This window comes from Grus americana, chromosome 13 (assembly GCF_028858705.1).
Source record: "Grus americana isolate bGruAme1 chromosome 13, bGruAme1.mat, whole genome shotgun sequence".
NCBI lineage: Eukaryota > Metazoa > Chordata > Aves > Gruiformes > Gruidae > Grus > Grus americana.
In genome coordinates, this window is record NC_072864.1 from 22,220,903 (window position 1) to 22,244,236 (window position 23,334).

At 55.1% G+C, this 23,334-nt stretch overlaps 2 protein-coding genes across 4 annotated transcripts; both read right to left on the bottom strand.

Moving 5' to 3' along the window:
- Positions 1-461: 461 nt before the first annotated feature.
- On the bottom strand, positions 462-9,285 carry ELMO3 (engulfment and cell motility 3). 3 transcript variants are annotated; one of them, XM_054840229.1, is made up of 20 exons: positions 8,836-9,285; positions 8,725-8,765; positions 8,532-8,604; positions 8,404-8,454; positions 7,751-7,920; positions 6,815-6,914; positions 6,559-6,710; positions 5,743-5,821; positions 5,211-5,261; positions 4,725-4,847; positions 4,424-4,555; positions 4,049-4,153; positions 3,658-3,766; positions 3,291-3,427; positions 3,017-3,180; positions 2,784-2,896; positions 2,438-2,542; positions 2,082-2,164; positions 1,801-1,881; positions 462-1,615 (listed from the first exon to the last, which is right to left on the bottom strand). In XM_054840229.1, exons 1-20 carry the CDS (start codon positions 9,283-9,285, stop codon positions 1,403-1,405), a joined length of 2,532 nt encoding a protein of 843 aa, XP_054696204.1. In that variant the 3' UTR covers positions 462-1,402. The 3 variants fall into 3 exon arrangements, with proteins under 3 accessions (XP_054696204.1, XP_054696206.1, XP_054696207.1); XM_054840231.1 differs by lacking the exons at positions 5,743-5,821; positions 6,815-6,914; positions 7,751-7,920; ... (2 more) ...; positions 8,725-8,765; positions 8,836-9,285 and having other exon boundaries at positions 6,559-6,576; XM_054840232.1 differs by lacking the exons at positions 4,049-4,153; positions 4,424-4,555; positions 4,725-4,847; ... (7 more) ...; positions 8,725-8,765; positions 8,836-9,285 and having other exon boundaries at positions 3,291-3,383; positions 3,658-3,724.
- On the bottom strand, positions 9,260-23,326 carry E2F4 (E2F transcription factor 4). Its single transcript, XM_054840268.1, has 10 exons — positions 23,124-23,326; positions 21,317-21,426; positions 20,690-20,853; positions 20,232-20,273; positions 17,424-17,485; positions 16,798-17,083; positions 15,560-15,751; positions 14,341-14,388; positions 11,876-11,920; positions 9,260-11,541 (listed from the first exon to the last, which is right to left on the bottom strand). Exons 1-10 carry the CDS (start codon positions 23,268-23,270, stop codon positions 11,426-11,428), a joined length of 1,212 nt encoding a protein of 403 aa, XP_054696243.1. The 5' UTR covers positions 23,271-23,326; the 3' UTR covers positions 9,260-11,425.
- Between the last annotated feature and the right edge of the window lie 8 nt (positions 23,327-23,334).

The following is a 23,334-nucleotide window of genomic DNA, read 5'->3' on the forward strand; positions in this document are numbered from 1 at the left end:
CGGCTCCTGGGAGGCGGTTCAGCGCAGCCGGGGCTGCGGAGCCTGACCCTGCGGGGCAGCAGCCTCCCCGAGACAGCCTTGGCCAGCCTGGCCTTTCCCTGTAAAGCCTCTCTGTGGCCGGGATGCTGCTCTCCAGGCTCCAAGCCCAAGAGGCACTGGCCCACTTGCAGGAGCTGAGCCTGTCCAACTTGTCACCAGGACCACCTAAGCCTTCCTCGGCTGGAAACAGCCTCAGAGGTGACTTGACTCCATGCCTGCTCCTCAGCAGTAGGAACAAAATCTTCCTGCCGGCCACCCTCAAGGCTTCTTCACGCTCCGTGCTGCAGCACTGTCCCAATCTTGGCCGCTTTGGCCCCTTTTTGCCTGCAGTCAGCCTGACCCATTCCCCAAGCCTTTGGAAAGGACACGGCCCCGAGTTCTCCACAAGTGTTTATTGTCCCAGTACGCGGGAGGCAGAGGCACAGTCGGAGCCCCGGCGACCTGCGGCTGCAGCCACAGGCTACACCCGATGGAGAAGCTGTAGGCACGAGGAGGTGCGGGGCACCGGGGTGGGAGGCGTGGGGGCCAGGGAGGAGGTAGCTTGTCGTGGTGCAGTAGTGCAGCAGCATGGCTGAAGTGTGCAAGTACCCGCCCAGGGCGGGGAAAGGCACCAGGATTGGCACGAGCGCCACAGCGCCGGGCAGCAAGGGCAGACCGGGGTCTCCTCCTCACACCAGACATGGCGGCAACGAGCCCCTGCCCAGCTGAAGTGATGCTGGGAGAGGGGGCTTGTACCCTAAACACCCCCTTTCCAGGAGTGGGAGTGCACAGGGCTCAGCAGAAAAACGTTTCAGTGCAGCACAGGCCTGGCTGGGCAGGCACACCGTGCTCTGGAGATGCTGTCTGCTCGCCCAACTGAGCGGAAAGGCTGTTTCACCCTTTTTCTAAGCCCTTTCTTGGCCAGAAAGGATCCCCTACGCTGACTGGGAGAGCCAGGCAGTGTGGATTCGTACCTTTGTAGGGCTGCCCGCCCCCCCCCCCCCCCCCCCCGTTTGTCCCAGCGCTGCCTGTACCTTGATTCCTGCCTGCATCCTTGCCCTCTCTGCCCAAAGCTTAGCTGCGGTGGGGGGGGCAGCACCACCACAGAGGGGTTCAGCTGTCTGGAAAGTATTTCATCTCGCTTCCCCATGGCAGGGGGGCAAAGCAGCAGCGTCCCCCGCCTCAAACAGCAGCCTGACGCTCGGTGGAGGGCAGGACACAGGCAGGGAAGGGCAGGCAGTTTGCCCCAGGACAGGCAAGGTGCAGGCAGCGCACGCCCAAGCCCCTGGCCAGCGCCTGGGCTCATCCCTTTTGGCCGGAGATGAGGGACAGAGCCTGGAAGAAGGGGCTTGACTTTGGGGGGCGCAGAGGGGAGACGGGGCACTCACTGCTCTGCATGGCTGAAGTCGTAGCAGAAGTTTAAGTTGCTGGGGGGCTTTGGGACAGGAGGGGGGGTATCAGGGATGCTGATGTTCTCCAGGTCCAGGAGACGCAGCTTGAGCTCCATGGACAGCAGGACGTCGAGGTCTGTCTGCGTTCGCTCGCTCGTCATCTCCTTGCCCAGGAGCACGTTCAGCCCATCTGTCCAGAGGCAGAACTGGGGAAACAGAGCACGGGTGACCCTGGCACCGGCCCCGGGCAGCCGGAGAGCCGCTTGCTGCCCCCCGCTGTGGCTCCCACCCTGGGGAAGTGCAGCAGGGAGGGCTGGGACACGGACACATGCACACGATTCCCTTCCCTGCCGTCTGGCCGCAGCATGACTCCCCAGCCCTTGGAGCTCACCTCGTACCGGGTCGGGGCAACGAAGTTGAGGCAGTATTCCTCCATGTCGTACACGATGGAGAAGGCCAGCTCCAGGACGTCCTGTGGGGACAGCACAGCGTGCAGCCGGCTTCTCAGCTGGGCTCTTTCCAGCCCAGCAGGGTTCAGAGCAGGAGTTGCCTCCCAGGCTGCTCCTCTGCACCCCAGGAGTCAAGTCACATCAAAAACCCGCCACGGTCCATGAAACCACCCACCACCAAAACCCATCACTAGCTGCGCAACATGGGGCGGGAGGTGCTGACCTTGTTCTGCTTCCCAGAGCTCTTCTCCTTCGTGTGCAGACACTCCTTCCCCATGAGCAGCATCTTCATGTCTGCCACAGGAACTGGAGCAAGCGGAGGAGCTGTCAGCACCCTGCTCTCCTCTCCCCCAGGTCCCCGGCGCTCAGAGCTCGAGGGCTCACAGCCATCTGCAGTGCCCTTCTGAGAGCCAGCCCACCCCAGCCTGAACTCCCACAGCTCCCAGTCCCGCAGTACCAGTGGGCACTGGGCCAGGCAGAGGGGCAATTCCCGCCTTAAGGCATCCCCAGCACGTCAGGACTGGGGTGGGCAGAGGGCTTCCCCCTCCTTCTCCCCCTCTCCTTCTCCCCATCACCTACTTTTCTCTGGCAGGCTCTCGATGGGGGGAGACTGCACCCCCTCCTCCACGTCCCCATAGTGCAGCACCTTGTGGTTGGGTGACAGGCGGCAGTACCAGAGCTTGTCTGCAGCAGAATGGCCGTCGGGAAATGCTCAGCCTTCCCCCGCTGAGGTCCCTTCCCCCAGGCAGACAGCGCTGCCCCCATCAGCACACCCCGCTTGGTCCCACCCCATGGGTTAGCCTGTCCAGGGAGCCGAGCACGCCGCTCCCCACAGATTAATTGTGACTTTCCCTAGTGAGAGGGGACACGGGGACAAGCCTCTGCCCCCGTCCTGGGAGCCTAGGAGCAGAAGGCTGGCGCTCACCCTGCCTGCGGCGGCTGCTGATCTTGCGGAACAGGGTGCCCTCGCAAAGGTGCAGCAGGCGCTGCTGGCGGATCAGCTCCAGGAGCTCTGGCTTCAGCCTCTCGCGCAGCTCCCTGGGGTGAGAGCCAGCAGAAGAAGAGCACGGCCACTTCAGCAGGCGCTCACTGAGCTCCCCAGCCCCACGGCGTGTCCCCCCCGTCGCAGGTCCATCTCCCTGCCTGCAGCATACTCACAGCACGGGCACAGCCAGCGTCTCCTCCTGGTGCAGCCGCTCCGTCTGTCGCAGCTTCAGGATCTCGCTGTAGTTCAATGCATTCACCCTGGTCTTGAATAGCTCCAGGGAGGTGGGCTTGAGGGACAGGGTCCTGGTGATCTGCTCCCGCACCACCTGCAGCACCTGTGGACGCAGGACGTCACCCCCAGCCTGGAGACACTCCCCAGACCCCCTCAATTTGCACGCAGCCGGCGGCCGCAGCTCCCGTCTGGGTCCCCAGCATCCCCTCGCACCTTGTCAAAGTCCTCCTGGGTAGCGCGCATCTCCTTCCAGGTCTTGTTCACCAGCTGGATGCAGATGCAGAAGAGCTCTTCAAAGAAATGATCCTGCCCGAAGAACATAGGGTAAAAGGCCTGAGCCGTCTCCGAGCCTGCGGTGAGAAGGACAGATGATGCCAGACTCCCCAGTTTTTCCAGGGGATTTCAGTGTCCAGGAGAACCAGGACATTTTCCAGCCCTCCCTCCCCTTCTCCTGCTGCCGGCCACACCAGAGCCTGGTGGCCCCGTGTATGCAGCCCCCCTGCCCCGGCAGCTTGTTTCCTCTCCTGCCAGCCGGCAGGCAGCAGGGCAGGGAGAAGGACAAGCCAGGATGCACACATACACGGCTCTCCAACGTGCAGGATCTCGCAGAGGATCAGGGTGAGCTGGATGCTGCTTCGAGCGAAGGGGCATTCGTGTTTGTCTTCCCGGCTGCTGTTCTCAAGGACAAACTGGAAGAGAAGGTCATTTGCTTTGTGTTACACGGGCCACGGACTCAGAGAGTCTTGGAGACTAAAAATTATGGGGACCCTTCAGTGCCATTGGCCTCAAACGGCTGCTCCTACCCACAGGGAGGACTCAGCTCCATCTGAAATGGGGCAACAGTAGGACACCTGCCCAAAAGGGACATCCTCGCCTGGGTTTGGCCAAGGACAGGTCACAAGGAAAGGAAAAGAAGGTGGAGATCCACCAGCACCTCTCCACCAGGGAGTTCTCTGGGAGAACGCACGCACCCTGCTGTAGGCATTGGGGGTGTGCCTGGAGAAATACACCATGTTGTCGAGGGCAAGGAGTCCCGGCGGGGCACGGCGGAGATCCTCTGCTGGGTTGCTGTTGTTCTAGAAGAACACAAAAGGATGCAATTTAGCAACTGCTGCTTGCTTCTCTGAGCAGCAGAGTCCTCCTGATGCAGCCACGGGGTTTGTGCCTTTTGAGTCCCGGCAGCTCCGCAGCACTCGCTCTTTAGCAGTGCCAAGGGAGTAGAAGACAGGTGCTGCCTGGTGGCCCATCGACAGGTACACCTGGCTCGGGGGAGCCATCAGAAGGTGCCACCAAGGCTGGGTGATGGAGCCAGCATGGGGCTGGGGAGGGCATGCAGAGGGACACACCATGAAGCCCAGCTTGCGGAACTCCTTCGCACACAGGGATCGCCGGCGCTCGGTGCTGAAGTTGCTGGCAGGTGCCTCGCTCTCCAACTCGAAGGCGGTTTGGCGCAGCGACTGGAGGAGCTCCCGCTGTTCCTGGAGGGAGAATGGGGAGAAGGGGATTCTGGTGAGCCCCACGCAAACAGGTTCTCCCAGGAGAAACTGACAGTGAAATCAAATTTGCTGGGTTCACCCAAAGGCAAACCTTCATCCGCCTCTACTTCCACAGGTGGAAGCGACCAGGACGAGGAGAGTGCTCCCAGACCTGTGAGTAGGGATCCATGGAGGTCCTCATGCGGCGCTCGCACAGGTTGAGACTGACGGACTGTAGCACGTACAGGTAGTGGGCCATCTCGTCCCCCAGCGGCTCAGAGCTGTGGATGATGTTCTACAGGAGACCGCGAGTGAGAAGGTTCCCCTGGGCCGCTGCTCCCAGTTCCTCCAAGCTCAGGGCCCAACAGCCAAAGCCCGGCAGGTCCTGCTGCTCTCACGGGTGTTAGGAGGCAGGCAGCTCCCCTCGGGGCTGGGCGAGAGCTGGGTGCACTGAACCACAGGCAGCCAGGGTGGCAGACCTGGGCACGTGGGTGCCAGCGCGGCAGCACCCGTGGGAGGCATCGAGGAAGGGGTGTGGGGCACGCAGGGAACCCAGCCAGGCACGGCCACCAAAGGCTGGGCTGAGGGGACAGGGGCTGGGGAGGAAGGACAGAGGCTGAAGCACAGAGCAGACCCTTGCACGACCCCAGCTCCTCACCTTGTGGATAAACTGCCTGATGTTCTTCTCCTGCAGGTAGTCCATCATGTCCTAGGAAGGGAAGAGGCTGTGAGACATTCCCCAGCTCAGCACACCACCATTTCCCAAAAAAAAAAAAAAAAAAAAAAAAAAAGCAGGGTTCAAACAGATCCTGCCCCACAGGGCACCCAGGACAGGTGGTGTCAGTCAAGGAGAAGGGGCAGAGTGACTTGAAACATCTCTGGGTATCTCTCGTGGCCCCGCCATCCCAGAGAACACAAATGCTAGAGCAGACCACCCAGCTGCCCAAGACCCCACGACAGGGTGCCCAGCCATGCCAGGCGCTGGGTCTGGGCCCTCACGGTCACTGTGCCACCACCAGCCGTGACGCTCCTCCTGTCATTTGAGATCTTGCATCCCCCCCAAAACTACTCCAAGGGCTGTTGGACAGCCGAGGGCCCTCAGCAGCGCACCCCTGTTGGATCTGCGCTGCCCACCACCCTGCCGTCACCTGGTCCTGCCTACTGCCCGCGGGCAGAGCGTGGCCCCTTACCCGCCGCTCAGCGTCGGTCGCAGCCAGCAGCAGTGCAATGAGCAGGGCCATCGCCTTCAGCTGCAGCTGGGCGTTTGTCCTGCAGGAGGATGACGATGAGGATAAGGAGAGCCACCAGCTCTGAGGATGGTTTGCCCTCCCCAAGGCAAAGTCCTCTCCTCCCTTTGCTGCTGGACCCCACTGTGCGGAGCAAGGGGACCCAGAAAGGCCAGGAGTGAGCAGCTGCTGACAGCGGGGCCTACGCATGGATCGGATACTGCTCTGCACAACACACCTGGGTGCAGCACATTGGAGCCGCAGGAAAACCCCGTGTGAGCAGCGGACTCCTGTCTGGCAGGAGCCCTGGACACGAGCCTCTCTTTTCTAGAAAGAGAACCTCCAAACTGAAAAGATGCAGAAGTACGAGGAGAATGTGGGAATGAAGAACTCGCCTTAGCTGAGGGATTTAACAAACTCTGTTCAGCACAGCACCACCACCCCCAAGTTGCAGGGAATATACTACTGCTCCTACGTACACCAGGGAAAAGGAAGGAAGAGCCAATGCCAAAAAAAGGCCAGTCAGCTAAAGAACCAAAGTATCTGAACAAAAGAGGCCACGAATGAAGGAATCTGACCCGGAATGGATGGTTCCCAGGACAGTCCATCCCTCCCCCAGCATCGGGGCCAGGACAGGCTGACCTCCCGCAGGTTGTTTAGGAAGGGACAATACAACATTGTGCCAGGGATAATCGGCAAGACCCGGAGAAATCCCCTCCATCGCCTCATCCCCACCGGCTTTGGGATGGGGGCGAACGGTGCTCTGGCCTCTCCACTTACACCTGCAGGTGGGTGAGAAGACGATCCAGCGTCACTTCTTTTTTGACTAGCTCAAAGAGGAGGCGACTGGTGGGAACCATGTTCTCCAGGATAGACAAGGAGAGCTGCTGGACAGATGCGTCCACCGTGTTCATGTTGACGTAACTCACTATCTACGAGACACAAAACCATCTGTCAACAGCAGGCTGAGCCTGGATGACGAAGGCAACAAGGAATCCCAAGGGCACAGGCTGTGGAGCCTGCAGAAGACGCTTACTTTCTTGATGAAGGCTGCACTAAGAGTCTCCCAGGAAACAAAGTCGTGCTCCATTAGCTCCATGAAGGCCTTCAGGGTGTGAGCTAGCATCTCCCCTGTACTGGAGGGACAGAGGAGCGAGCGCAGTGAAGATGGGCCCAGATACCCCACAGTCACCACCACAAGACAGGAATACAGTTGCACATTGGTAGGTATGTTACAAACAGAGAAGCAGAGAGAAGTAAGCAGAAGAAAGGAAAGAGAGACCATTGGGTAAGAAATTGGACTCTGGCTTAGTCATCCCAGGAAGTCGAGGCAGGGCAAGTTCAACAGTTTCTGGACAGCTGCATTACCACGGTACAAAGATCACTGCAGACAAGCCCTCAGGAAAGCCAAGCCACCCCAAATCCCTCCCCTGTTGCCAAGAAACAGGCATTGCACTGCCTGGTTTTAGGCTCCACATCCTCTGTGAGATAGGAGCTCAGAGGAGATGCATCATCACGTCCTGAAAGAGTGAAGTAGGCACTAGTATTTGGCAACCAGGGTTTTCTCAAGCTGCCTGCGTATCTCTTGCAGCTAAAACCTCGGGGCAGAGGGATTATTCGGGGTGGTGGGCCTGAGCAGCAGCAGAGGCTAGGGGCACCACAAGAGGTTTCCTGGCAACAAAACCCGTGGGGCTGCAGCTGACCCAGCCAGGGAAGGGATGGGAGGTTCAAGTCTGGGCACATTCACAAGGAGTCAGGACCACAGACCCCAGGGACCTTCCCCTGGCTGCCAGCGTGCAGGGACACAGCCACGTGCCTGCAGAGCCAAGCGCCCTGCTGCCAGCACTGCCCTTCATCACAGGGCTCAACAAGCCAGGAATGCGAATGGAGCCCGCTCTAACGCCCAGCTTGGAGCTCATGCAGCATTAGCAAGGGAGAAGAACTGCAGGGAAAGTCCTCTCCCGATACTCACGCATTCCCTTCTTCCACAATATAGAAGATTTGTTTCAAGCCATTCCTGTTGATGAACTCCTGAGCAAAGGTAACATCTTGGGAGAGGCCTGCAAGCTTCTTTAGTGAGTCAGTCTTCACATCCGAGTTGTTGCTCTGGATCCCGCTGTACAACCTCTCTGCTTCTTGGTCCTACCAGGAAGGAAAGAGTCAAGCCAAAGGGGCTCATCAAAAGGCAGCAAGAAGCTTGGAGGTAGAGGCTGGAAGAGCTTAAGCGCAAGTTTTGGAAGGAGGCTCAGGCTAGAGCAGCCCTGGTGAGGAGCTGGACCGAGAGACAGAGCCACCAGAGCAGAGACCAGGAGGAGCTGAGGAAGGTCAAGCTGGTGTGACACTAAGAACACTCGATGAGTTGGCCCACACGTCCAAAGCATCTCAAGATGATTTTGTTTGTCTTCAAACTCCCCCAAGCTCTGCCGAGGGAGAATGAAGGTTGAGACATGTCACCTCCCAGTGTTATTTCTGCTGGGTCTGAGGCACCGAGAGGAGCCGTCATGAGCCAGAAGTCGCCAAGCGAGGCAGTGGCAGAAGGCTTGGAGCACCTCATCGCCCCATTGCACGGGGACATCCCACCAGAGCACACGGCGAAGGAGGAGATGGGGGGACAGAGGGATGTACCGGGGAGGTGGTCAGCCGCAAAATGCTCCCGTTCTTAATCTCTCCGCGGTTCTGTAAGGAGAGAGGAACCGGTGAGCCAGCGAGCACCGCGTCGGCGGGGCTGGGAAGAGGTTGGGGGGGTGTCTCACCGACTCGGTGATGTAGGTCTGCCGCCCGTCCACGTACTGCAGGGCATAGTGCTCGGCGTTGGGCAGGCTCCACCTGCGGCAACGGGCAGCCGGTCACAGTGCCGTATGGCTAGTGCCGATTGCCACCGGGCCAGCGGCGGCCCAGGTTGTGGGCTGTCAGGACCCGGTGGCGGGCAGCGGGTGCGATACTCACGCATCGCAGACGTCCTTGAGCACCGAGGCGAGGGGCTTGGTCTGCAAGCGAGAGGGCGGCCATGAGCTGGGGTCAGGGGTCCGGGGGGGTTTGGGGGGTGCCGGGCGGTACCTGATGGAGGTCGATGAGCTGCGGGATGGCTCCCACCATCTGGATGGCAATCTTCACCACGTCCTTGGGCGGCGGCATGGCTCCCGCAGCGGTACCGTCACCGCTCGCACGGCTCCCCGCCCCGCCGCACCGCAGTTCCGGGTCGCTGCTGCCGCCGCCGCCGCCTCCCCGCCTCCCGGAGGGCCCCTGCTGCCGGCCCCAAGGCCCCGCCGCCACCGCCACCACCGCTGCTGCCGCCCGTCTCGATGGCGGTGCCGGCCCCAGCCCCGAGCAGGCCCGGCCCGGCCCCCTCACCTGAGCTGACGCGGGTTCGACGGGACCCACCTCCCGCCAGGAAAGGGCTCGGCCCCGAGCGGGGCGGCCGGCACCCCGCTTTTCGGAGGCAACCCGTCCCTCCGGGTTTGGCAGAGGCGGGGTGGGAAACTCTGGAAAGTTTTTTTGTTTATTCATGTCAGAACACTGTACAAATATTACAGGCAATTTTCTTTCCTTGCAAAAAAAGTATAAAAATAATCTTTATATATGAATCAAAAGTTCATTTGCAACTGTAAATTTTTCTCTAGGTATCCTTTTCTGAAGGTTGTCTAACTGGTGGCGAACACAAACACTTGGAAGGAGGGCGAGGGCCAGGCAGTACACGAAGAGCTCGAGCTACACCAAAGCCACGGAGCCTAGCTAACGCGCGCGCAGGACCAAGGGGTTTCGGTCAGCTTCCATGCGAAGGAGGGAAGGTTCGGGGACTGGCTGCATGCGGGCTGGAAGTTCACCCCCCAACGGGGTCCCACGCCACGGCTGTCTTGCCAGCAGCAGCTGCCACACTAGCGTCCCGTTGTTCCTCCGGAATTCTTCATGCTTTTCCCTGAAGAGGATGCCGGTGTTTCGGGGCTGCAGAGGGGAACAGCTCTTCTGGAGGAGTGCCACGCAACTAGGACGGCCCGAGGAGGCACCTTGGGGACGCAGGTCCCAAGCACATACTCTTCTCACTTCTGTGGGCTCCAAAAATTGAAGACTTTACATCCCTTATTGCTGGTGCTCCAGCTGGTTACGTGGTTCACAGGCAGCGAGCAGCTAAGCAGAGAAGTTAAACATAGGCTGGTTATGTGGATGGCTGCAAGCTACCTGTCTGCAACGGCCAGCCGTGCTCCTGGCCTGGCCCTCTCTTTGGCAGTTTGCGGAGCTGGAGAGGCAGGGCAGCTGCTACCACTGTGTTGGCAGGAAGATGTGCAAAGCTGAAGACACTCAAATACAGGATCTGACCAAAAACCAAAGTTGGGGCTTGGAAAATACAACACAAATCCATCGGGGCGTTTTACTCCAACTAAAATGCACCAGGGTCCAGGACTGGCACCACCTGGTCATCACAACGAACCCAATGGCAGCCCTTCCATTACACAGCATGAAGAAAATCTTGCGAAAAAAATGATGCGGAGAAAACATCACACTAGGTAGCGACCTGCCACAGGATCAGGAATTGGGAGCGTGGGTATGGACACTAGAGGAGCAAATTCAAATATACAGAAAGCCTGATCCTCAGCAGATGCTAAGAGAGAAAAAGGGCTGGGGGGAAAGCACTATTTTGACAACACCTACGTAACTTGTCACGGCAAAGTACTACTGAATTGTTACTGCTTGGTCGCCTTTTAGACAGTCGAACGCTCAAGTGCAATGGTTGGAGAAGACGGCTGTTTGCAAATATGAGCAGGCTCTGATGTACCTGGAGTACCTTACAGGCACCAGCTGGAGCAGTCTTATCCTTTCAAACATCTCTTCACTCAGGCAAAAACAAATAAAAAAATTTAAAAACCACATACTGGCACCTCTTCTTTAGCCCTGTAGAAACAGCACAGCTGCTGTACAAGGAGCTGGAGCCCCTGGGCTTGCGCATCAGCAAACTGGTGAGCGCAGAACCAGCGCTCCTGCTGACACGCGAGCAGGGAAAGACTCAGCTCCTGGGTCCTACTAGGAACTCTCAACTCCCGAGTCCCACCAGGAGGCACAGCTGGCTAAAAAAAGTGCTTTTTCTTGTAAAACATACTAGCTTGGTCTGGAGTCACTGGAAGAAACGGACACTTTGGTGCCTTTCCCCCCCCCTCCCCGTTGTCATTCAGAACTATAACCACCCCAGTCTGAACCGCTCACATTGAGAAATCTAGCTAACTACCTCCGGGCTTGTGAACTGACCACGGTATTAGGGCTCCTTGTAGCAGCTGGTACCTAGGAGGTGCAAAGTGCCTCTAGGAGTGCAGGAAAAACCAAGGCATGCAGATTTGAGGAAGCTCGGAGAGGCACATGGGCAAACTCTGCAGGTGAACTGGGAACGCTCAAAACACAGACCCTTTGAAGTGAGGCCCAGGATCCAGTGGAGACAGAGATGCGGCGGGGCGAGTTGCACTTGCAACAGAGGAAGAGGAAGAAACTACGGGGAGGCTCCCAGCCTGCAAGTCCACATCTCTTAGTTCTGAGTCCGTATGACAGCATCTCTGAATCGCTCACTCATCAAGCTCTAGCACAAAAGGAATCCAAAAATAGACACTTTCCAAAGAGTTACAAAACGGTCTGTGTTTGCGAGTCTTGCGGCCGCACTGAGAAGTCAGAGGTTGAGGACAGGCACGTCAAAGAGGTCACAGACGCCTTCGCTCTCGTCCAGGTTATAGATGTAGTCGTGATCTCCAGGTGGAGGGGAGAGGCGGAGCAAGGGAGCAAACACTGGGGAAAGAGAAGCCCACACTCGGTTACAAAACTCAGCACTCCCACGCCTAGCCGAGAGCTGCCAATGGGCACCGAGCTGCCGAGCCACAGGAAGGCCACCTCACAATAACGGTCTTTGAGATTGATTCAAATCAGCCTTGTGATACGAAGAGACAGGCTCTCCTGGTCCTCACAGCTCTCTCCAGGACTGGCAGGACAGTGAGAACAGAGTCTGTGTCCAGAGCCCAGAAAACAGTCTGCAGTCACGAGGCTGTCAGCTGGGTAAGCGACACAAAACGGTCTTCCTCCCCCAGAAAGGCCACACCGTGGTGGAGAGATTCAAAAAACTCACCTTCAGATGACATCAGCTCTTCCAGCAGCTCCGAGTTCATACATTCTGGGGAAGAGACAAGCACGGTTAAGCGATGCACTCTGCTTCCCTGGTCTGTTCCTGTGTAATTCCCCACCCTTCCCAGGGTGCTCCTCACCCACGCTCTCCCTTCGCTAAGGCAGAGAGTGCAGAGCAGGCAGTGGTGAAAGGAGGCTTGGGCCTCCCGCCACGGGCAAAGGGAAATCTCTGTTGGACAGTTCAAGCTACATCAAAAAATTCTGCAGGAAGTTTCTGCCAGCTCAGCTCAAGCACACGCCAGTCTCCTCCACGTGATGGGCTGTGCCTTACCCCTGCACCGGCACGCGGGCTGGTGCCCCAAACTCCTCCAAAGGAAACTCTTCAACATGTACCTGAAGCTGAGCCCAATGTATTCACCATCCTCAATCACCCACCAACTCTGCTAAGATCGGGGAAAATATTAAAAACCAAATGAGCTGTTCCAGGAGCAGCAGAACTACCAAACCTTCAATGTCCTCCAGACTTGTGTCCTCCGTCCCCCTAATTTGCTCCCCCACGGCTATGCTGTGGTGGCTAATCCAGCCGTATGCCCGGGCACGTTCGCTGGCCGCCCGCTGCCAAGCAGAATGAACATCTGAGCTCTGCATACCCTTCTTAATGGGCCATTACCTCTGCTCTCCCCTCTGCTGCCCACACAAAACCGTAACAAAATTAATTCTCTCTGAAATGTCATTCCCTCCTCCAGCATTGTTACTCTTGGCTAGTAGGTCCACAAGGCACTTGAAGGGTAGAGACAAGCAGCCAGGCGAAGCTCGTGCAAGTCGATCTCTTTTCTTTAAGAAGCTGAGCGTTTGAAAACAGCTTTCTAAACACCTCTCCCGCTTTACCAAGTTCAGCTCTAACTCAATCTAACTGGATTGATATTACCCACACTTGAAATAAGCTTTCACAAAAGAAACTCAGGTCAGCCCATTTTCAAGATGTTTATCCACAGCAGGCTGTTTCCTAGAGGACCTACCTAATTCAGTGCCAGGAGATGGGAGAATTTCAACACCAAGCAACTAGACAGGACTAAACCAGCTTCGATAAATAGCAATTAAACGCAGAACCTGCATTCTTAGGTCAGAGCTGGTAATACAGCAGGGAGTGTGTATGTGTGTGTTGAAATTCAGGGTTTTTTCCAGGATATGAGTTTAAAACAAGCAGTTAATAAGCACCCAGTTAAAAGAGAGAGAAAATACAAAACAGTAAGGAAGAACTCCAGGCTCTCACAGCTTGAACTGCATAGCCTTAAAGCAGCTGCAGCGTCAGGGCAACATCACTGGGATCAGGCAGGGATGAGGCAGCTGCATGGAGCATGCTGCAAGGCCTGTTTCTCTGAGCTCTGCAGGGTTGCTTTTTTTTTTTTTTTTTTTTTTTTTTTTACAGTCCTGAGCTTTGCCTCAGTAGCTGCCGACTCTGTTTTGCAGCACACAGCTTTCATTCACAATTCGATAGTGGATCTGACTTCGCCATCTTGCGTTGTCCTTCACGCCTGGATCTCTACCTTCATCCTCCAAATTGGCAAGATAAAACAACACAGATTACCGTAGATGGCAAACATCTCTTTTAATAGTGTCCACACAGTGAGTTTGGGTTAAGCTAGACCTTCTACACGGGCTGGCGCCTTACAACAGTTTATGTTTCACATTGCAAAGTCAAATTTATTCTTCAGAGGTATTTGGTCTTTACCAAGACCTCATCCACTGTCTACAGCAGCAAGCACTGAGTGAGGAGGAAAGGTGTTCTCCAGGCTGACCGCAGAGCCCAAGGCTCCCAACACACGGATCGGAGGCTGGCGCACATGCGTTTGGGACTGCGGGGTTTTTATACAACGGCAGCGCTTTCCCAGAGCACCTGCTAGAGCACAGAACCAGGGACTGCTGTACATATCCTGTTGTTGCTACAAAAGCGCTTGTGTGTACTCAGCTCTGCCGAGCCGCGGGGCTAGAAAGTATTATGTCAGCATTGAAGGGAAATAAACGTGCAAATAAAGAGAGTTTCCCAGTTTAGGCTTATGTTAGACCAAATTCCTTCACCTCTCCTGCGCCTAGGCCCAGAGTCTGGCCCACCATTAGGCAGCAACGTTCCTTGGGCAGAGGCAGAACTAACGCAAGTAACAGCTTCTCCTCCCCTACTGCTCCAAAATTACTGGTACAGGGAAGGGAAAGCCCTCATCTACACACCATGGAGCAAACTAACAGAGGTTGCTAGCAACAGGAAGACAGAAAAATACATACAGAAACCAGTAATTTTAAGAGTGCTTAACTACAAGTAGAGAGCCAGAGAGCCAGCAGCCACCAAGAACCACAAGCACCTTACAAAACCACAACCCCAAAATAATCCAAAAGGGAGTGCATAAAACAAACTGTCCCACTTCTGTGGGTAGACAGGCACAGAACAAAGCCGTGGTCAGGGAGTGAACATACCTCTTGTTGGATCGAACATCTCTGACAGCTCTTTGGGAAGTTCCAGTACTGCAAATACAACAAACCAAATGGTTTGCATTGTTACATGAAGAGTCTGAAATGCTTTACAGCATAATCAGCTGCTGTCCCACTGTACTCCTCATGCACCCAAATCATCCTACGCCATCCAGAAATTCTGTTCCCACACCCCCCGTCACTTATTTCTGCTGAAATGATAAGCAGTAAAATACTTAAGCTCAACTACTTTAAAATAGATCTGTAGGAGCCCCGGGATGTGGACATGTTATCACAGTCAGCAGCTCTAGAGTAACTGCCTGTATGTAACCCTCACGCGGCGTCAGCGTCCGTACGCCTCCTTGATGTACGACTCCTTTAGAGTCAGCGCAGGCCCACTGGGCTACAGGAAGCCATACACACATCAAAGGCCTAATTCCACAGTCAAGGCTACTCCAAGATGAGGGCATACAGTTCACGCTTCTCTCGACACGCCAGCAGATGTGCAAAAAAGCACTGCGTGAGCTAATTTCAGCAAGATTTCCTCTTTTAACTGTAACTCTCTGAGAGTATTTCTGCAGTGACGGTAGGCTTCAAAACCTTAAAGCAGCGTGTCTTACTTAGAGGATTCTTTTCTGTCCTTGGGCCAGCCTGCCATTTCCTGCCATAAAGCTCAAATGTTCCTTGTTTAAAGCCCATTTCACCTCACCGAGCACATCAGGAAGCTCCCCAAATATACACCGAGAGACCGTTAAGACCACAAGATCGCTAAAGATAGATGAAGTACGTCCGAGTAAAGGAGGAAAACAGACACTAGAGCTCTCCTAATAAAGGAAGACTCCCCAAGAGTTACAAAGGTGCTCTCAGTGACGGCTGAAAATTCTACAGCTTCACGCAGTCTCAAAAATTAGACCTAGCACTATGGAAGGGACTGCAAGGGAATAATCCCACATATAACAGCAGAGGCATGTGCCATGTGAGTGTCCCTTGCAGGTTTTCTAGCACTGGTGTCACAGGAAGTGTCAGGACACGAGACATGACACAGTCACCTCCTCACCAGGCTCCCCAGCACCTTCACAGGGAAATGCCTACTCATCCCTCGCAGAGTCTTGCTGACACCAACAGCAGAATGGAATTCAGCTTCTTCCTCCAGGCCCAGCAGCCCTTCCCTCGCTCCAAACGGCACGCTTTCGGGGCAACGCACGAAAGGAGGGTGCATACTCACTTCCTGTGGGATCGGGCTTGATCGGCTCGAAGGAGGTAGAGGGGCTGGGTAGGACGGAGCTGCTGTCCAGCGAGGCAGAGGACTGTAGCGGCTGGGTATCTAACCCGGCCGGCTGGCCGGCCGACGCAGACACGTTGCTGAGGGGGTCAAAGTCGCCGCTGCTCTTGGACTCTGCTGCTGAGACGCCACATTCTGGAAAGAGCCACAGACACACCCAGGAATGTCGTCTCCCACCATCCCCAAAGCAAGCAGCTGCAGCGCAGCCCGAAGCCTCGCTGCCAACGCTGAGCAAGCACAAGCATAGGAAGAAGGCTTCTTGCTTTCACCAAGTAAAAACTCCCAGGTCCTGCTGCAGCTCCACTGGAGAGCAGTCTTGGTGGTGCCAGGCTGCACGTAAGCCAAGACCGCGCTCTCCAGCAACTAACACAAGCCAGGTAGTAAGCTACACCAGGAGAAGCGTGGCCAGCACACTGAGGGAAGTTACTATCCTGCTCAGGGCTGAGGCTGCACTTGCAATAGCGTGTCCAGCTTTGGCCATCCCCCAGTTCAAGAAGGACGTGGAGAAGATCCGGCTGAGGGCTACCAAGATGGCCAGGAGTCTGTGGCATGTGGCCTACGAGGGGTGGAGGGAGCTGAGCTTGTTTGGTCAGGCAAGGAGAAGTCTACAGGCGATCTAACGGCAGCTTGCAGCTACTTGAAAGGCTGGTACACAAATGAAGAACTTCTCAGTGGTGCCAAAGGATGTAACATGCACAACAGGCATGAGATGCAGCTGAGAGGGTGCTGCAGCCCTGAAGAGCTCACCGAGGAAGCTGGGGATCTACACCACTGGAGGTTTTCACAATCTGGCAGGACAAAGCCACAACCAACCTAATCTAGTATTTTTGACAGCCTTTTTTCAAACCGAAAGTTGAACAGGAGACTCGAGCAGACCCTTTTACAAACTTCTGCTAATTAACAAATCTGCGTGATTAGTCTCCCCCCCACCATTGCCCCCCCAGGCTGCCACTACCCCCTCAAGCTTCAGAAGCCACCTGTATCATTTCCATTAGCACACCCAGCCCGTCCCACTACTCAAGGCAAAAGAAAAAGCTCACTGCACCAAAGGCAGAGGTGCCGCCTTTGCCAGGAGCCGACAATGCTGCACGACCAGCAGCGCCAGCCCCAGCCAGGTCGAGGAATGCACTCTCCTTTGTCGGCTGCCATCCCGTTTCTGCCTCCTGCCGCCTCCCCCTCACCTGTGCTGGCGGCTTTCTGCGCAGGAGGGCTGTGGTCCTGAGTGCTAGTGGGTGTCGGTGTGGAGGGCTGGGTGCTGCTGGGAACAGATGCCTCCTGGAAGTGGGTGAGCGGTGGTATCTGCGGTTTTGAGGGTGCAACTGCCTGGCACTGAATGAGGTCTTCAGGGGGAGGGACGGGTAGTATGACAGGAGGAGAGCTCCAAGCATCTTTGTTTACTAAGAGAACATCAATGGGACCACTTGTGCTCTTCAGGTGGATCTGATATTTCTTCTGCCCGTTCAGGCCCTGAGAAAAGTCAGAAGCAGAACACAACTGTACATTAAATGCCCTTTTCAAACAGAACAGAAATTTCCCAGAGGCAAGATGTGCTGTCCAGACAGTTCAGCATGGTTCCACACACAATTCCCCCAACTCCCAGGACTGTGCCCTCCTCTGGTGCTCCTGCAATTACTCACTTCCAAACAACAGGTTCCTGGCAATTATTTAATATCTGGAGCCTTCCTCAGGTTGCCGGTTCCTCCGACTCCGTCAAACCCCTGACTGCCAACTCTCAGCCTGGTCAATCCAGCAACAACACCCACACCCCCACACACCCCTGCACTCTGCCCACGTGATGATCCCTCACCTCCGGGACGGGAACCTCCAAACGCGTGCCTGACGGGGCTCGGATTGCAAGGAGGGTGTCTCCTGTGAAAACAGACTGGTCAGCACTCAGTGGGCACAAACTGTTCTGATGATGATTAAGCACTGACAAAGAGCCCCGCCTCAAAGCCCCCTACCTCCTGCGCTCCCTTCCGTGGAGGATTGCCATTTACACCCTGCTCAGTATATTGCACAGCTCCCAACGTGCCCAGGGCACAAAGAACCTGCCAAGTTTCTCCCAAAGCAACCCTAAAGTTTTTTAGCAGCACCCTTAACAGGACTCTTTTCTTTCCCTCAGAAGGGCTGGCTTAAATTCACTCTGAAGAACATCTGAATCCTAAGGGGAGGATCCTTCACCCTGTTGTCACAAGCTTTTAGAGGTGAATTATAAACAAAAGAGCGCACAACTCGAAAAGCTGCACTGCCAGCAGAGAGATGGTATTGAACTCTGCTCAGGAGCCATGCTGGAGTACCCATACGTGAAACCAGCGCTCCCCAGTCTCTACTGGCAAGAGAACTGCCTGGTGTCAGCTGTATTGACCCTGCAGAGAGCCCAGCACACGCGGGGCTGGGAGCCAGGCTGACAGCATCTTTCCTTTTCAAGTGCTGCAGCTCCTTAAGACCCGCGCCCCTAATAACACAACAGTCACAGGCGAGCAGCTTCCAGTCCACATCCGGGTTTAGAGAAACGTGAACAGAGAAATACCAGTGCTGTGAACATTAGACGTATTCGGACTGAGCAGTTAGCAGCTTTCACTTTGAGTGTTTAAGCTTTGGTGTGGTTAGTATTCACACTTCACCGGTATTCTGCATTAAGCTTCACTTGATAATTAACACAGAAGATCCCCGGAGAAGTAAGAGAGAGTGGACAGCATCCTTTAATTTCAGGCAGGCAATCAAAGGTCAGATCAGCAAAAGGTACAGGGATTAAAAGTACCACAGGATTTGTCAATGAGGTGGGATTCCTTTAACAGATCTGCACTTAAGAAAAATATTGTTAAAAGACATTAATAATGCACAATAAAGCTCAAAGACACAAGCTCAAGCTTTAAGACCTTTTAGGTTCAGCAACACAGGCGCTGCATTTCTATCTCCCTTGATAGCTACCTCCCAAATACTTTTACAAAACAGCGTACAGTGTAGCTCCTCTTCCTTTTGGATTCTACAAGTGCTAAATGCATCACAGCAACAGATGGGACAATTATGTTTCCCAGTCACTAAAAGCTAACATATTCTCACTTTTTCTTGTTTTTAATTAATCCAAATACTAAATCCATATTTGACAAGAGTCCAAGCATGGAAATCTTCAAGCCCTAACTCACTTTGAGAAAGCAAGTTCAACAGCGGTCAATAAGAAAAAGCAGGAGCTGAAATTCAGCCTGCACCACAGTTCAAGAACACAAGAGTCCAACAAAAACCCTCTGCAAGGCTCAGATGCTCAGGAGAGGGGGGAAAAAAAAAAAAAAAGTCACCCAAGGCACATTTGTACAGGAAAACTGAACAGACAACGCAAAAACATGGATCAACCCTCTGTTCTAGAAGGAATTAGATCGGTAAGATCTGATCTCTGCACATTTTGGTGAGGTCTGACTTCAGACACAAACCAGTTTACAAAAAACAGGTGCAATAAAATGCAAAACACTCAATCAACCAAGCAATAAGCTGTCTGCTGGTCTCCAGTAAACTCTTCCAGACTGTTACGAGTTATCTGGCCCCAAGCACTGTCAAACTGAAAACCCAATCCCTGCCCCCAAAAAGCCCTAGCTTAAATCAGAAGAGACAGTAAAGCAAAGGGGGTGGTGATGCATAAGCTACCCGCAGGAACTTGAGCAGCATAAAGTCTGGTGAACAAGGAAAGCACGCAAAGGCAAAAAAGAAAAATAGAAGTGCTGATGAAGTGCAGGGCAAGAAGAGTGCTTGGAAGAGATGAGGAGAGAGTCAGGCAAGGGTGAGATTACGCATGGCTGGGGGGGGCGGGATAAGTAGCTTCAATCTCTGCTGCAAGCAAGCAGATGCAGGTTGCACGGGGTCAGGTGTCCACCGAAGCAGAAAGGAGCTGCCACTCCACACCGCTACAGCTGAGACGAGCAGTTTGTGTACTGCAGACTGCCGTATCGCACGCGGGCCACCGGGGATTTTTTCTTTTTTTTGGTCCTACAGCTATCGTTCAAATTGGCAATAGAGAAGAAAGAGAAACTCCCATGGGTTTTCTTCACTTTTGCCCCAGAGAGAGGGAACATACGGCTTTTTACACAGGCGCCTCACAGCTTTAGGAAGGCTGTACGCAAGGGAGCGAGGTCACAGCAAGCCGTGTATTCCCTTCTGCCCTGCTCTTCACTACCTCCCTCTTGCATTCTTGTTGGTGGAGGGCACAATGCAGCCGAGGGACCACTTTTTATACTATTTTCCCGCTTACACCCAGATTTCTAATAAAATTTGCTTCCTATTATTAGAAGAATGTCCACATAAGCCCTTAAAATCAAGGGCTTCTAACATAACACACATACACCCACATACCAACACCCAGCAAAAAGACTTCCTTAGGAACAGCCGCTAATTTCCTTTAAACATAAGTAAAAGAAACCGCCTGCCCCCTCTGATGGTGACAAGAAAGCTACAGCTCAGTGGCACACAAACGCTGGACAGCCTCAGGGCTCATGCTATGTTTAACTTGATGCTGTTGGGCAGCCCATGGTCCGCTGCCTCCTCTTTCCTGGAGGAAGGAGAGCAGCTGGGACAGACTGATGGGACTGCAGCGTTATGTCTTTACGATGCAGTACCGTTTCCTCACCTGTGAAGCACTTGCAGATATCTTCATGTGTCACATATGCTAATGTTTCCAAGGTTAAGGAGAAAGGCCGCAGCTTCCTGCGAAGACAGAGAACTCAAAGGGCACCTGGCACTTCCTTCCTAAGCACAAGAAATACCATTCCCAGAAGGCTCTCCACACCACACACTCAAGTGGCGAGGTCTGCAAGCCACAAGAGCAGCTCTGTGCTCAAGAAAGCGGCACCTGTGACTCAGAGAGAAGCACTTTTCTCATCATGGTAAACATTACACTGGTTTTTACTTCAAAAAGCCAGAGGAGAAGCCATGCACCACAGAGAAAGCTGGATCCCAGGCTGGACAGTAATTTCAAAGGCAGATCCTCCAGCAGCAACAGGTCACCACCACCCCGCTGCCCTGAGCAGCGCGGCACCAACCCAGCAAGTGAACACAGAGATGGAGTAATCAGTTCACACAAAGGATATCGACTGTTCTGCACGTCTTCTGTAACGTTTTTGATGCTCTGCTGAACCCACATCTTCTGCTGCTCCAGCTCCTGCTCCCGCTGCTCCAGGTCCTCTATGTCTGCCTTCAGCTCGATGAGTTTGTGAGCTATTTCACGCGTGTTGCAGCCAGGACCCACCCCTCTGGGGAAAGTGAAAAGGAGTGACATGCATCAGACCAGCCCCAACCTCTCAGGGAGGCTGCCACCTCTCTTACTGCCACCTCTCTCATACGTCAAGCCCAGATCCCCTGGAAACCCTCATGTGCACCTGCTCTAGATCCCCACCTTCCAGCACAGCAACACTTGGTGCACCTTCCTACACCCCACAGACTTGGCAGGGCTCTCCCCCAGCGCCATGACAAGCATCTTTTCTAGCCCAAGCTGCTGCGAATACTTAAGTTTGTACCAAAATAACAGCTCTGCTGTAAAAGAGACGCCATACGTACTTCAGCTTTCCTCATTGCTACTATCAGCATAGCCCAGCTGGGGGAAGTACAAGCCCGCACCGAGGAACCTTGCTCCAAGCAGGGCATTGTAACCCTGGTGTCATTTAGACTCGGACTAGAAGGGACCCACAAACGATTTAGACCTTTTCTGTCACTCACTTCCACTGGATACTGTTCTTGGATTTCTTCTCGATCAACCCGATGCCTTCCAGGACATTCGTGATATCGTAGATCCGTCGCTTCTGTCGCACAGCCAAGGTATCTGCAGCCTGCAAAAAGGTTAGATGCTTAACTCCAAACTCTCAGTCATGTTTTGCTCCTTCCTGCCCGTGTGATTAATTCCTGGCCAAGCACTCTGCTCACCATCTCATACCTCTCTTGTTCCAGCGCCTCAAATTACAAAGCCATGTTTTCAAAGTCATTACGACCATGAGAAGAAGCCACTGCCCCTTCATTCCTTTTCTTATCCAGCAACCTTCCGACTAAGCACAAACCAAATTCCAGCCATCTCGCTTGCACTGGGCCCAAAAATCACCATTTCTCAGCAGCAAAGCAGTGCTAGAAGACACTAGTCTGGCAGCCTAAAAATTCAGTGCTCCTTCAGGGTAAAAGAGATGGGGACGGGAGGAGGAATGCAGAGCGCTGTCTGTGCGACTGACAACAGGTTAGCGAAGTTGACACTCAAAAGGTCTTTTCTAAATCTGATTTGATGCCGCTTGATAGAGAATTGACACCTTTTCAAAAGGCACCTCTGTTTGAAAGACAATGGGAGGAGAGTAAAGCATGGCTGTACAGGTCCTGAGCAGCACCAGGACTCCCCTGCCTTGCTCACACGACTCTCCACCCATCATGTTTCGGGACAGACCGGACTGCGCCGATACGCCTGTTGCCACAACCGCATGGCAACCTACCACCAGCAAGAGTTTAACGGGTGCTGTGCCGGCATAGCCGGGACCAGCAACGACAGCGGCAGCGCGTACAGAGCGGGTCAGCACAGGAATAACGTTCCCTCTCACCTACCAGTAACGGAGCGGGACTTCGGAGACCCTACACCGCACAACTGATCAAATCGCGCTAGCAAAGATGACTCCCACTTAAGGGATGTTTTAAGCAGGAAAATATTGGTCTTCTGCCCAGAAGGAGAGGATGGAAGCCTACAGCCAGGAGACTCGGGGCTTTCCAGCACTTGTCTGCTGCTGCAAAGGGTCAGAGCGCACTGGCGCGCATGCCCACGTAAGGGGTATTTGTGCAAACCACAGCAAAGGAACTTCACCTATAGAAAAGGTTTAAGTACTGTATATGCCACAACGGCAGAGTTACTTCCTCTAGGTGAAGATCTTCACAACGCAGAAGCAGGGTGCGTTTCTCCATAGCCTAAAGGCGTCAGGGACAATCTTTGGCAGGGAGGAATCTGACCACACTTCCCTTCCTGACGCGTGCCAGAGGGCCGAAGCACAGCAGGGAGGTACAGTTTCTATAGGTGCCTGTTTCTATAGGTCTCGGAGGCTGGATCTTATCGTGCCAGTGATCAAACAGCACCTTGGTGTGGGGCAAGAACGCAGAAGAGGTCAAGGCGGCCAAGCGGGGCTCCAGCTGAAGCACACAAACGCCTGCAACGTCGGGCAAGGGCCGCCGCCTCCTCCGTGCTGGGGAAAGCGGCGGCTGGACAGACCGGCGGTGCGGGGAGAGCCGCTCGGAAGGGACCGGCGGGGGGGAGGGCACAGGGCCCCTCCGCACGCCTCAGCGCGGCCCCCGGGACCCCGCTTTCCCCGCACCTGCTGCACCGGCCGCCGCCGCGTCCCGACTCCCCCCTCCAAACCTGCTCCGACCCCCGTAGGACCGGGCCCGCCGGAGCTCCGCTGCCCCCCTCGCCCCCCGCAGAAGGACCCCGGCCCGCAGCGGGAGCTCCCGCAGAGCCGCCCCCGGACCCTCACCACCCGCCAGCAGCCCCCCCCCCCCCCCGCACCAGCTTGAGGTCGAGCACGCCGTCCTTGGCCTCCTGCAGCAGCGACACGAACTTGGTGGTCAGCAGCCCCAGGCTCTTCTCGTGCCGGCTCGGCGCCCCCGCAGCCCCGCTCCCACCCCCGGGGGGCTGCGGCCCGCACTCCGCCATCTGCCCGCCGCCGGCTCCGGCTCCAGCCCCGCCGCGCTTCCGCTTCCGGGCCGCGGGGCACCAC

Excerpts from the sequence above, each read along its gene's own strand:
- ELMO3 (XM_054840229.1), bottom strand. The coding sequence starts at position 9,285 with ATGAATAAACAAAAAAACTTTCCAGAGTTTCCCACCCCGCCTCTGCCA. Across the intron at positions 8,455-8,531 it reads AGACCTACATCACCGAGTCG|AACCGCGGAGAGATTAAGAA; the intron begins GTGAGACACCCC and ends CTCTCCTTACAG. Across the intron at positions 3,181-3,290 it reads CCCAGGAGGACTTTGACAAG|GTGCTGCAGGTGGTGCGGGA; the intron begins GTGCGAGGGGAT and ends CTGCGTCCACAG.
- E2F4 (XM_054840268.1), bottom strand. The coding sequence starts at position 23,270 with ATGGCGGAGTGCGGGCCGCAGCCCCCCGGGGGTGGGAGCGGGGCTGCG. Across the intron at positions 20,274-20,689 it reads AGACGTGCAGAACAGTCGAT|TAGCATATGTGACACATGAA; the intron begins ATCCTTTGTGTG and ends CCTTGGAAACAT. Across the intron at positions 11,921-14,340 it reads GATGTTCGATCCAACAAGAG|AATGTATGAACTCGGAGCTG; the intron begins GTATGTTCACTC and ends TCTCTTCCCCAG.